This window comes from Physeter macrocephalus, chromosome 7 (assembly GCF_002837175.3).
Source record: "Physeter macrocephalus isolate SW-GA chromosome 7, ASM283717v5, whole genome shotgun sequence".
In the NCBI taxonomy this organism is placed as follows: domain Eukaryota; kingdom Metazoa; phylum Chordata; class Mammalia; order Artiodactyla; family Physeteridae; genus Physeter; species Physeter macrocephalus.
This window is the reverse complement of record NC_041220.1, coordinates 124,571,713-124,585,932: the sequence shown is the minus strand read 5'-3', so window position 1 is coordinate 124,585,932 and position 14,220 is coordinate 124,571,713. Positions and strand designations below refer to the sequence as shown.

Sequence of the window (14,220 nt, the reverse complement as noted above, 5' to 3'; positions counted from 1 at the left end):
AAAAATGATTTCTTAGTTACTATCAGAAACGAATGATTTAGCTTTTTTTAATTACTGAGATATATTGGTCCTATAACAGCGTGTATTTTTAATTTTGTCTCAGGAAGGAGAAAACATTTTCTATTTGGCAGTTGAAGATATAGAAACAGATACAGAGCTTCTGATTGGCTACCTGGACAGTGACATGGAGGCCGATGAAGAAGAACAGCAAATTATGACAATGATCAAAGAAGAGGAAGGTAAAAATTCTAAAGGACAGTCAACAGCTGGCAGAAAAGGTATTACCTCTAATTGATGGTCCGAGACAATGAAAATTGCAGGAGAAATAAAGTTTGAACTGTGCTTGATTATAATTGCAATATAATAGGGTGTTCTCAGAATCAAGTTAGTTTTTGTCAGAACTCTCAGAGGATATTCAGTTGTGTGCCTCTCTTCCAGCAGGAAGGGAATGATGGGTTGGGGTGGGTGATGGATGTGCGCTGCAGGACTGCCAAGGTCAGCGGCAGCTCACGGCTTTCACTGCTCTCACTGGTGGGTAGCTAGTACTGAGGAGTTTTGTACTCTAGCCCCGAGTCTGCCATTCATCCATGTTATAACCAGGCAAGTCACTAACTCTGAGACTTTACTTTCTCATCTCCACGTGGGGAAAGGTGAGTGCAGAGGTCCTGCTGGGCCCTGTGGGGTTATTCCTGGGCCTCACTCCTAAGATCCTTTGAGAATCTGGAGCATCTGGAAATCTTTCTTTGTTCTGATCATAGAGGCCTACAGCATTGCTGGGTTGTTCTAGTAGGGTAACCAAAAATGTGTGATGACCATAGGTAGACTTGCTTAAATCAGCCCTGCAATCTAGGAGGTAGATGTCACTTGTTTGTCATCTGCCGGGGAGTAATCAATTGTTATTAGGGCTTGTTTCTGTTGTGTTTTACTTCTGATGGGGTTTGAGGGAAATTTGAACGGTGTTAAGGGTGTTCACATTTTGTAAAAGGCTGATACTTACTCTAGAGAATTTTTCCATTTTGCTTAACAAAGCCACTTCAGAAGCGACACTGGTTTCTTTAGTCACTGTGGTATTAATGTCTTTTATATGAATTTTCTATTCTAACTGTATGTCATTGGCTGAAAAAGTATGAGTATTCCCAGTATTGCCAGATTTTGCTTCTGTTTCTTTATTTTAGTTGGAGTATTTAAAAGGACGATGAGGACAGGCTATCTGTTTTGTCTTTCCAAATACGCATTATGCTATTTGGAATGTCAGATTTGGGGTGATGGGAATTATTTCTGTACTATTCTGTGTTTTCTTTATTTTTGTATTTATTTTCAGCGTTGCCCCCAGGGTACGGTATTACTGTGTCCACTATTTTACCTTAAAAATAAGTCTCCTACTTATTACCACCCTGATTTCTCTTTATTTAGTTAGCGAAATTTCAATTTCTATTACTTTTCTAAGAAGAATCAACAGAAACTTAACACAGATTCTTAGAACATATGAATCGTGCTTATATTGTTGATATTTTGATTTTAGAATTCAGTTTTGTTTATAAAAGAAAAATATACAACCCAAAAACAAACAAACAAAAACCCCCCAAAACAGAAGCAAAACCAACCAAACAGTGATCAAAAAGAAAGAAAGAATCCACTCAAATGTCAAACACTGGAGAGTTTGGTTAAATAAGTAAATTATGGTACCTTAAGTTTAAAAAAAATTTGACTTGAGAAAATATTAAATGGAAAGAAGAGCAATACATGAAATTGCATAAAAAGTATGATCATAAAGGTTCTTAGACTGCACATAAAATAGGAATGCACAAAAGACAACTCAGGCATGGAAATAGATTTCAGCAGTTGTCTCTTCATGGTGGGGTTATTGGTGATTTTATGAGAAAATATGATTCTCTTCATATTTTCTGCATTTTATCTAAATCTAACCTTGGGACTTGCCTGGCGGTCCAGTGGTTAAGACTTCTCCTTCCACTGCAGGGGGTGCGGGTTCGATCCCTGGTTGGGGAGCTAAGATCCCATCTGCTTCGTGGCCAAAAAACTAAAACGTAAAACAGAAGCACTACGGTAACAAATTCAATAAAGACTTTAAAAGTGGTCCACATCAAAAAAAAATCTGTAAGAAAAATAATCTTATTTGATAATCAGAAAAAATATGTAATTTAAGTAGCACACTTTGAAAAATTTGGTAGAGCCATGACAGTCCAAATAGGACTGACAGCCAGAGAGACAGTGGAGCCTCACTCCACCTACTGTAATGAGTGCTGTTTTTATGACCTTGGCCTTTTTTCACATATATGTGAGATTCCCCTTGGTAATTCAACATAATTCCCCTTGGTTGGGTTTTTCTCTTCTTGCAGCTAAAAGTGAACTCAGGATGACCCGCTTTGATGTGAAAAGTTAATGTTACAGGGTAAATTAAAAATTGATTTTGATTTTGTATTAATTTGGTGAAACACACGTTAAATGATTTAAAAAATAATGTATTGTTCTAGTAACACTTCCTATTATTTTTCATGGGCAACCTATTCATACTCATAGAGATAATAGAAATTTACTAAGCTGGTACCATTAAGCACAGTGAATTTTGATTTTAAAATGAGGGCCAAACTGAGCAGTTCTTAGCTCTTCACTTTTGTCTTACGAATCTGCTTGCTTGTAACTATGCAGATCGCTTTGGCTGTAAAGAGGACTATGCCTGTCCCCAGTGTGAATCGAGTTTTACCAGCGAGGAAATTCTTGCTGAGCATCTTCAGACATTGCACCAGAAACCCACAGAGGAGAAAGAATTTAAGTGCAAGAGCTGTGGGAAGAAATTCCCAGTTAAACAGGCTTTGCAAAGACAGTGCGTACATTCAAGAGTATATCTAAAATTATAAGCTGATACGTTGTTTAACTGTTTCATTCAGTTTGTCTTATAGTTTCTAACCTGCGTGCGTGTGTGATGGTGTGTGTGTGTAGAAATTAGGCATTCTCTATTGTCACTGTCATAAACTTTTCTTACTATAGTACATTGATTTCTGAAACATTCTGATTATGAAGTTTAACAAGTAAACATTGTTTATGCTAATCAATCTTTGTCCATTTAATAACTTGTTAAATATTAAGCTCATTGGTGTACTAATTTGAAATCTGATATGCAGAGTTTAGCTAGTGCTTTGAGGTGGCAGATCAAGTTTCAGCGGTCTGCATTCAATATTCCCTCTGAAATCTGTAAAAAAAAAAAAAAAAAAAAAAAAAAAAAGAAAAATAGTTTAAGAAATGGAGAGAGTTCAGAGTATGAAGAACACCGCAGGACCCTTTTGGGAAGCACTGTTTATTTCCTAACAACGTTGGAGAAATAATTTAAAGATGAATATGTACAAGATATGATGAAATGAATTAAATGGTCCCAATCATTGCTCTGCATCCTTTATTATTTTAAATATTTATATTAACAGTATATTAAGTTATCCTTTTACTTATTTTACAGTATCATGAATTATTAAAAATAAGAAAGTGGATACACATATTTACAAACTTATTTTTAACAGAATGTCACCTTGAGTATGAGCAAGAAATCTTTAACATAGGCTTACTGTTTCATTTTTTAATTCATTAAAGTAAAATTCTGAAACATGCTGTATTTCATATTAAGACAGTTTTCATATATGCATCCACTTTTGCTTATGACATTTGAGATGAAAAATTTCTGTTCAAAACTTAAAACTTGGAAATTCTCTTATACACTCTTTAAAAAACCAAGCAAGGGCTATATAGTTTTTAATGAATAGATTTAAAAACTGCATTCTAGTCAGCTTTTATTCAATTCATGATTATATATTCTACACCAAACATACTTTTGCTGAGCTGAGTCTTATAGTTAAACTGTAGGTGCTACTTAAACGTTTAAAGGGCAAAAGGCAGAATGAAAAGAGATCATGAATGTGACTTTATTCAAAGTAGAGATATTTTCATAAGTTTTTGTCTTAGACTTCCAGTTTTTGTTTTTTTTTCTATTTCCCCTCAGTGTTCTTCAGTGCTCAGCAAAAAGCAGTCTGAAGGATTCTTCACGAAGTTTTCAGTGCTCTGTTTGCAATTCTTCCTTCAGTTCAGCATCGAGGTTTTGTATCTGAGTTATCAGATGGCTGTTATATAATTGCGGGTCATTATTGGCATGCATGCTTTCATGCTTCTTAGTGATTTAGTATCATATGGCTACAGAATTTCAGTGCTTTCCTTCCTACCTGCCTAGGTAGCACTTGTAATGACCCTGAACCTCTAGTGGGGAGCATGCATTACAAAAGCCAGCCTGGATGTTAGAATTTTGTAGGTGTCTTCACCATTGCTTCTCCCTGTTTCCCATTCCTGGTTGTCTTGTAGTTTTGAGCAGCACCAGGAGACTTGCCGGGGAGATGCCAGGTTTGTGTGTAAGGCTGACAGCTGTGGAAAGAGACTGAAGAGCAAGGATGCCCTGAGAAGACACCAGGAAAACATCCACGCCGGTGAGAACTCATCAGAGGGTTGTTTTTAGAGGGGCTTCCTCTCCCCAGGCCACAGCGATCTGTTTTGAATTCTCACTCTTGAGGAGAGAGCTTGCTTTTCCATTGTATTTCACACAGATGTAGAGCTCTGGAAATGGAATTTTTTTCTTTCACTGAACACTATTTCTTTTTGATTTCAGCAATATTCGTCATTTTTCCTATCTCTGAATTAATCATAACTGGAAACCTAAGCTAGAATCTAGTTGTGCTTGGTAGCCAGGTGCATTAAGAATTAATGTTTTAAATAATAATTTTAATATTTTAGCATGTGAAATTTCTCTTTTAGTAGATATATTTTAAAACTGTTAAGTGATGCCCTTCTGCCTTAATATTTTTACAGTAAAATTCCATTTTTAAAAATCCTTATATTTCTTCTATATTGGAGAAAATTACTGACTACATTTTGACATGCTACTTGAATATATTTGGATTTATAAAGTAGATACTATTTGAATTCCTTCTAATGGCTAGCTAAACAATAAGACAAATAGAAAATTGGTCACTTAGATTTCATCTGCTTAGCACATGGTAAATGTATTTTGACTTTAGGGATTGAATCTGTTGCACTAAATCGAACAGATGACTATTGTCAGAGTTAATGTTTTATTTCTTCAGTGTCTTTTCCTTAAAGGAGGCTGAGGTCCATGGCACTCCTCTCATCCTTCTATACTTACGTTTTTCTCACGTGTTTACTTTTGTCGTTGGCTTCTGGGTGGAAATGTCTTTCTGCATATGAGAAGAGTGTTATTTCTTTTCTCCTATCCTGCTCATTCTCACATTCAGGAGAAAAGAATAACCGGTACTCAGTTTCTGTTTCCTATATTTGTTCATTGTCCAAAAAGTGTCTCTTTTAATGCTAGCTACAACTTCGCACCGCCAGTTTGGGCTGCACGCTCAGTACAAGCCATGTTTGAAAGCTCAGGGTCGCGGAAGGTACGGGCTTGTGAAATGTGGCTTCAGAATCACTTGGACTTCACAGTGTTCTGATTTCTTTCTTTCCTTTTGAAGGATATAGAGAAGATGACATTTTTCTGAATTCTTTATACTTGGGCCTTTCCTATCTTTGCAAAAGGCAATCATAACTTTTTGATAGACCTGTCTCTTTCTAGTTTTTGTTTTTTTAAAGCTGTTATGTTTAAAATGCTGTTCTTAAGTTTCTCCATCTTTGTCTGCAATGTATTATAACAAATCTTTCATGTCATTTTTAAAGTTAACTTTGCTGAACTAAGTAAAAAACCAGATGCACACTGAAACTCTGGAAACTTGCATTCTTGTTACTGGGCATGTGGTCTTCAGACTGTGCTAGAAGCATAATTTCTTTGAGGCTTCTTGTAGTTGGTCTTGGATATTAAAATATTACTGATTCTGAAAACTTATGGTGATTTTGTAGGAAATAATTTATAAAAGGAAGTTTTTTATTTTTCTGTGTTGTGGATCACATAAAATATGAAACTTACTGTGTTTCAGCCAGAGGCCACCATGCATACTTTTTGCTGGAATTGGTACTCAATCAGTCATTCATAGCCCCTCTCTTGCTTCTTCCCTTGCGTCTGTGAGCTACACAGACATTTGGGGAAAGAATATTCCATATTCAGAATAGCGAAAAAAGCAGTGTTCATACACATGGTCATAGAACGCTTTACTGTAGAAAGACAGAGGTAGGTATTCAAGGAAAGAGAAGATCTTGCAGCTTTTACCACCAACAATGACAAATGTTCCTTGTTAGATGATAGGAATTGAAGATGCTGAGAAGAGAGGAGCTGAATTTTTAAACATGGATCACACTTTTCCATAGAAACTGTAACGTAAGGTGGGTAGGTTCTCAGACCAGCTCCTAGAAGCACACTTAACCCACGTAGTGCTGAAACTCGCAGTACTTAATTGACTATGTATTCAGTACAGTTGTTTTAATTTTCAGCGCATCTCCTACCTTTGTAAGTAATGTGTTCCTGACTGTTTTTGAAAGCTGAATCAGACAGTCAAATGTCAGACTTAACCTGAATATAGTAAAACTAAAATGGTATAAAGCCTAGCTGTGGCTTTGTAGGTGCTATTGTCCTTGAACCTGGGGAAGCTTGTAGGGTGACCTTCCCAGTTATTCAAGAGGAAACAGTGAAGGGTCTAACTTCCTTAATTCACCTTAACCATCTTTCTCTTTTGATTTCGATTCTGTGGATGCTGACATAGAGATTTTGTATTTATGGGAAATAACATTTATCTACATTCCTAGGCAAACGGTCATAAATTTTCCCCATGTTTCTTCTCTGAGGAACTAGGATTCCAGTCCTAGGATGAAGAATAGAAGCTATAGGAGAAGAGAAGAGATTGAAGAGTAGGGATGGGGGTTTGGTGTATTGCCTGTGATTCTAGCTGGAGGAGCCATGGCAGGAGTATTGGGATAAGGTGAAACAGGTGGTTGTGGAAATGTCACTTCTCTTTCTCTTCTCTCCCTCAAGCCTGACCTACCTTCTGGGAAAGAATAAGGTCTAGTCTCAGAGAGCAGCTGATTTGAGGGATAAGCTAGGGAAATAAAGGACTGTGGATTAAAGGAGGGAAATACCAGCTGGTGCAAGCTGGAAAAGAGGGAATATTCTTTCTCAGTGGCCCCTCATGTATAATAGATATGGATAGAGAATTGATGACCAAATGCATGCTGTCAGATATTCATTTTGCTTGGGAGAATTTTTTCCTTTAATAGCCATATTACTTGTCAATCACCAAGAAAATTTTTCTTGGCTGTACTATTTGGCATGCTAAAAATAATGCATTATATGAAATCCATATCTTGAATGATAAGACAAAAATTAATATTTTCCTTTTTCTGCAAGTGTTCCTCTCTCATAAACACAGTCTTTTAATAAAGTCATTTTGTACTCTTGTTTTCTACTGATTTCATATTTCTTTCAAGAAAATAGAGAAGTAAAGTAAGGTAGTGGATGAGGTTGAGGTTTTGGCAGGAATAGCCATGGATTAGTCATTTTAGGGGCCAGGCAGTGGATACATGGTGGTTCATTTTATTATTTGTTTACTTTTTGAGTATTTGAAATCAATCAATTAAAAATTGAAAAACCGTTCTGTGGTTATTTATGGTAGTGCAGATGATATTGTTATTATATCATATTTGAAAATCTTGTTTTATTGAGTCTTTTGTTTTTTATAACCACTGTGAAATTTGAAATTTGAAATGGTCTACTATAATTATAATCACTCTATAAGGAGACAAAATTGAGCTTTGTTTTGATTTGTAAAATAATATGAATGCCAATATAATGTTTTATTGTTCTTGATTTTACTTTATTCTGGTTTTTAACATTAATATGATAAATCATATACTCTCAGATCTTGCAGGCTGATAAGTCTAGTGCTGAAAAGAATAATCTGTGAATTCCATTTGTAAAAATCCAGCTGATTAAATCAAATATTCTGTTAAAATTTAAAGCAAGTAGCAAAACCAACTTATGAGTTAATAAATACAGTTTTTCTTTTATGTACACATTTGATTAATTTTAGTTTTTCATGGAAGTGTGCTTTTCTCTTTTAATACTAAATTAGTACATGGAAAGGTGAAAGGCCCATTTTATATATGTAGAAAGTGGTATAACAAGCTGAATATTTCTCAGATTTTGAGAGCGTTTAAAATGTAGCCTCTTCTTTATCTGAGTTTAATGGATATATCTGCAACACTGAAAATTTTGGAGTTGTAAGTTAAGAAGATGAAATACCTGTTCAGAAATTATAAATCACCTAGAAACACTGTATCTAATACTCCTCTTAATATTCTCATATAAATCATGGTGGTATTTTATTTTATTTTGTTTGTTGTTTTTGTTTAGGGGATCCTAAGAAAAAACTCATATGTTCAGTGTGCAATAAAAAGTGTTCTTCAGCATCAAGCCTGCAGGAACATAGGAAGGTCAGTAAGATAAAGACTAATGCTCATCATAGTGTAAGATCTTTTAGTCATTTATAGTGTTGGCCATGAAAGTTTTTAGCTGATTTTTATATTGTAAAGACAGAGTTTTGTCATTAATTTAACTACTGACATATTCTAAAATGCAAGACTGATATGCAGAAGAGTGAACTCTCACAAAAGAATATTTTGAGTTGTTTATTGTTGTTCAGAATTAGTAGAAATATTTCTCCCACACAGTATTGTGTCTGACTGACACCTCATACTGGTTTCAAGCTTTCCCAGTTGCTGTTTGCTCAGGAAATACTATATATTTGAGGAAACCATATATTTTTTTGTATTTATGATATGTTCTGCAGTGACATTTAGCTTAAAATGGATGCATATTATAGTTAAGTGTGGCAAAACGAAGACAAAGAGCTCTGTTATTTTGAAGGGCTAAAAATAATGTAGAAGAATGTCAGAGTGTTGTTAGCAGAAACGATTGTGCAGTTGACCCTTGAACAACAGAGGTTTGAACTGTGCTGGTCCACTTACAGCAGATTTTTCCAGTAAATACATACTCCAGTACTACACAATCCAGGGTTGGTTGACTATGCAGATACGGAGGGCCCACTGTAAAGTTACACGATTTTTCCACTGCAGGGAGGGGTTGGGGGGTGGGAGTGGGGTGCAGTGGGTCCAACCCCCAAACCCCCGTGTTGCTCAAGGGCCAACTGTGTTAGGAGAAAATAAATTTAATACATTTTGCAATAAGCATTAAACTTACTAAGTTGCTATTTTAATGTGAAAGTTATCCTGAAAAGTAAATGACAGTTATTAACCCTAACAACATTAGCACTAGTTAATAGAATTTACGACAGAATAGAATTAAATTAAAATTTAGATTTTGCTCGTATCATGGCAGAGTCCAAAAATATATTTTATGTTATATTACCATAACAAAGATATAAATGATTATTTCCTGAGTTCATATATTATTTTTTCAGAATATCTAGGAGCATATAATATTCTTTTAGTAATTTAATACTAAAGAAGAGAGGAGATGGTACTAGTGAAAGTAAAATTTTACTTTTGTTATGGTTTGTAAGTTGAATTTTGTCTCTTTGTGTGTCTCTATATTCCAAAATAACTTGACGGGCCTTAAAATTCATATGATATTCAACGCTGTAGCTCCAAGCATATGCTGTGGATTTAACCTGTAACATATAAGACAGTTGAATTGTTAAGATGTCTGAGGTTATATCCTACATGTTGAGTGATTATGATCCTTAGAGAGAAATAACGCAGCAGCACTGGACGGGAGTGAAGACAGTGGATGTCACCTTCTTCTGTCCCTAACCCCCCATGTAACGTTGGGCCTGTGTTCTCTCATTTATGAAGTGTGACTTTAAACTGATCAGTGTCTTTTAATTACTTCTCTTAAGTGCCATGAAACTACTTTTTATTTTCTTTTCAGTTTCCGTGTGGTTATTTTATCAGATTGTTTAAAAATACGGAGTACTTCAAGAATTTGCATATAATTCTTGTTCAGGGACCATGCTAATCTTCTCTGTATCATTCCAAATTTAGTGCACGTGCTGCTGAAGCAAAAGCACTGAAGCTACTTGAAAAAGTGAAATAAGTAGGACAGTTATTCTTTTGCGTGAGAACAAATTCACATTAAAATGTCTGTGCCTTTCACAGAGTATTTCCAGTTGGAAAGCTCCTCTTTTAGCATGGTAAAACTCCATAGAATATCCCTTGCTCTCAAATGCTTGTGTGTATATTTATAATAAAAAGAGAAGGGAAAGTGTTCTTTGAACAAGGGACTCTTCTCTCCTGGGCTTGAGTTTCCTTAAGCAGCGCCAGCAGCTTCTCATACAATGATGATTTGCACTGAAGCCATTAGCTTTACAGACTTCTCCACACACCTTCTGAGACAGAAGCCCCGGTTTCCTGTCCGGTGTTGTGCTGACATTCTTTTTTTTTTTTTTTTTTTTTTTTTTTCTGTACGCGGGCCTCCCTCTGTTGTGGCCTCTCCCGTCGCGGAGCACAGGCTCCGGACGCGCAGGCCCAGCGGCCATGGCTCAAGGGCCCAGCCGCTCCGCGGCATGTGGGATCCTCCCACACCGGGGCGCGAACCCGGTTCCCCTGCATCGGCAGGCGGACGCGCAACCACTGCGCCACCAGGGAAGCCCCTGAAGCTACTTTTTAAAGGAAGTTTTGCACAGAACTCCAGTCCAGATGCTACTGCTTTTACGTCTCTCTTCCTCCCTTCTCATCACCCTTAAGGTTTCTGAAGCAGAACCTAGTCTGAGACAAAAAGATTAAATCCAGTTGAATAAACATTAAAAAAAAAATCCTCATACTTTTATAATTCTTTGATTTCCTTCCCTGATCTTAGAAGTTGAAATTTAAGCTATCTTACCAAACTTCAGATTTTCCCAAATAGACTGTTTCAACAAAGTTGGTGGTGGGGCATATTTCTGAAAAATGTTCTCTTTTCCTTTTATTTTCTTCATAACCTAAGAACTTTTCCCCCAGGGAATATCTTGGTAGATTTAAATCCTACCTGGTGGTGGTGGAATACAGCCATTCTGTTTCTGCGAATGTTAATAACTTAGTAGCTCAGTGCAGCTCTTCGTTACAGCATAACTCCTCTGACTTAGCCTTTCTGAATCCACAGGCAGCTTTTACTGACTCCATTTTTGACTATTCTTATAGTTGGGTATGTCTAATGTCTAATAGAGTTTGGTTGTAGTATTTCACCTTGCCAGTAGATGGTGCTGTATGAATATGTCAAATTTATATTACAGTCTAGAACAGTGTCTTACATTACTATGTACTGCCCTATATTACAATAAGATATATTATGATCCTTCCTGAAAATTATTTAATTTGAGACTCCAGATGATAAGTTATTACCATCCATGTCAATTTAATAAGCTGGACATTTTACAAAAGGTGCTTTACTTAGCATTAGGCATTAATTAGTGTCATTTTCACTTTAAATCTGATTGTTTTATTAAACTTTTTTAGGAGTTTTGAAAATAGCTTTGGATTGAATTTTCCACTGTAAATAAGATAATCAATACAAAAATGCTTTCATGTACAGTAAATATTCTATTTTATAATTTTGATAATATCAATTCAATTCAACCTTTAAAAATGTTTCATGTTTCAGAAGCCATGAGAGTTAAGCGAACAAATATGAGCATATTTTGCGGTAATTTATTTAACAGCTGCCATTTTTATATGGATAAATAATTTAAAATTTGTATATACTAATTAAAATTTAACATTAAAAATGAAAATAAATGTTTTCATTTATGTACGTTTCAGAAGGCACATCATCATGTTTTAGAGTAGCTTATTATAAAAGATATATGTTACAGAAACAGAGTTTAAGAATATAAATCTGTTCTTATTATCTTTAAATAAACATTACACCTCATATCATTGCTGTGAGGGTCTTTGATGATTGAAGATGTTGCCTTTAAAATTTCTTAGGCTGAAAGTTTTCCTGCTGTACTATGTGGTACTTGCCTTCCGAGTACTTGTGCAGATCCCACACTGTTTTCTGAGGAACCGTAGAACTCTCTGGACCCTATATATCCCCTGATCAAGATTAGAAGCCACTGCATGTAAGCAGGGGAATAAGTCCGATTCTAGTGGAATGATGTCTTTCTGCTCTGTCTTGTTTGTTTACCTTTTCTCTGTTATTCCCAGCTGAGTTTACTGACTCACGAAGAATCAGGCCTGACAGAAGCAGAAGGCAGGTTGGCAGCCTCAGACCTGTCATGTGGCTGGACATAGGCTTAAGGCACAGACTGCAGACCAGGCATCTGTAAGCCTTGCCCCAGCTTCCGTTTCCCTTCCTGGTGCCATCTTTTCATCAGTCCTGCCTTGAGTTCTTCTGTGGTCACTTAGATCAGGGGAGCCGTTTACCAGTCCTCCACTCTTTACTCATTGCGGTACCAGTTCAGGGTCTTCTGCCTTGACCTTCACTCTGTAGTGGCCCTAGATATCCTGCAAGGATAACCACAGTATCTTGGCTTCCTGCACAAGGACCTTTGCTTGTCTGGGGTTTAGTTTTGTGAGCACTGCCTTTAATGAGGTTGAAACAAAAACAGGACCTCACCAAAACCATTTTTGAACCTTCAGCAAAACAGTATGATGCTCTTATTCATTGGGATGATCAACATTTCTAATATAAGGCTTCTTGCAACACATTCCTCGTAGAACTTTGTACATTATTACGGATAATAAACTAAGCTTCTGCTTTTCATACCGCCTGTTCAATTTCTCTGATGTAGTGTCTGGGAGGGAAAAAACTAAATTTAATATTAAATTGTAATATTTATTTAGCCAGTTGTTTGCTAAAGTTATGCTCCTCCCCCTTATTATTATTTTTTTCAATAAATCTAATAAAGTTTTTTATTGTGGTCCTCCTATCCTGTGAGAGTTTTGCGGTGAGCTAAATGCTTTTCAGAATCATATATTTCCTTGTCTTTAATTAATGTGTTGTTCTGTACTACATATATTTAATTTTAAAGTAGTGTTGACTACTGTAAAGGGAATATTTTTACTGGCAAGTTACATATTTCCAAGTCTAAATTTGTGCATAACAGACTTAATATATACTAGGTATAATTTTTTACAGAGAGTATAAATTTATTATGCACTTTAAAAATAGGTCAGCTGTTTTACATATTTAAATAACGTGCAGTCTTACATTTTTTTAATGATATGTTTCTACTAGGTAACGTGTTCATTGCATTTTCAATTTATGTGGGATAGTGTGAACAAATTAGGGCTGAATTATAATATATAGTTTGGATATTGCAATAGCAGCTGTCCCCATGTTTATACTTTTACTTGATCTCTATACAGTTTTTGGCTTTGATAGTTGACTTAACTGTCAATTTAACCTTTTGCAGATTCATGAGATATTTGATTGTCAAGAATGTATGAAGAAATTCATTTCAGCTAATCAGCTAAAACGTCATATGATCACCCACTCAGGTAAAATACATATTTTTCCATTTGTATTGAAATCACTACAAAAGATTCACCTCGTCATTTTCAGGACCTCTGAGAGTGGTAATCAGGAGACCTGGTTATTAGTTCCAGCTTGGCCATTGACCGGCCATGTGATTTTGAACAAGTTATTTAGCTTCTCTAGACCTCAGTTTGTTTCTGAAGCATATGTGGTTGGACTAAATGAAATTGAAGATCTTCAAACTCACCATTTAATTTGTTACCTACTCCTCCTTGAGCCTCAGCTTCTATATTCTTCATCTGTGAAAAGATATCCTACCTTTCAAAATTGCTGTTAAGGTTAAACGAAGTCATCTATGTACCGTGCTAGCAGAGTGTCTGATATTTAGGAGCGATTCAACAATTACAGTTCCGACATTTCTAGATATTTTCACATTCTAACTAAGGAACTAATAAATGTTAGTGAGAAATTTATACATACATTTTGAGAATATAAGTTGTTTTGTTTTGTTTTTTTTTTTTTGGGGGGGCGGGTACGCGGCCCTCTCACTGTTGTGGCGCCTCCCGTTGCGGAGCACAGGCTCCGGACGCACAGGCCCAGCGGCCACGGCTCACGGGCCCAGCCGCTCCGCGACATGCGGGGTCCTCCCGGACCGGGACACGAACCCGTGTCCCCCGCATCGGCAGGTGGACCCCCAACCACTGCGCCACCAGGGAAGCCCGAGAATATAAGTTTTTAAAGCCATAGTTTCATTTTAAGCAAGTTTGAGTAATAGGTCTGTTACACAGACTTAGAAAAATTCAGCT

At 36.2% G+C, this 14,220-nt stretch overlaps 1 protein-coding gene and 1 non-coding gene across 3 annotated transcripts in view; one reads left to right on the top strand and one right to left on the bottom strand.

The window, feature by feature from the left end:
• Window positions 1-14,220, top strand: part of PRDM5 (PR/SET domain 5) — a 210,935-nt gene that overhangs the window by 94,634 nt on the left and 102,081 nt on the right. For both annotated transcript variants that reach the window (XM_024119485.2, XM_024119486.3), the window contains exons 4-9: window positions 104-278; window positions 2,668-2,842; window positions 4,007-4,099; window positions 4,360-4,481; window positions 8,354-8,433; window positions 13,353-13,437. In XM_024119485.2, coding sequence (XP_023975253.1) covers window positions 104-278; window positions 2,668-2,842; window positions 4,007-4,099; window positions 4,360-4,481; window positions 8,354-8,433; window positions 13,353-13,437 — 730 coding nt within the window. The remainder of the gene's footprint in view (window positions 1-103; window positions 279-2,667; window positions 2,843-4,006; window positions 4,100-4,359; window positions 4,482-8,353; window positions 8,434-13,352; window positions 13,438-14,220) is intronic.
• Window positions 9,920-10,028, bottom strand: LOC112063794 (U6 spliceosomal RNA). Its single transcript, XR_002891181.1, has one exon. It is a non-coding gene; the product is annotated as a U6 spliceosomal RNA (small nuclear RNA).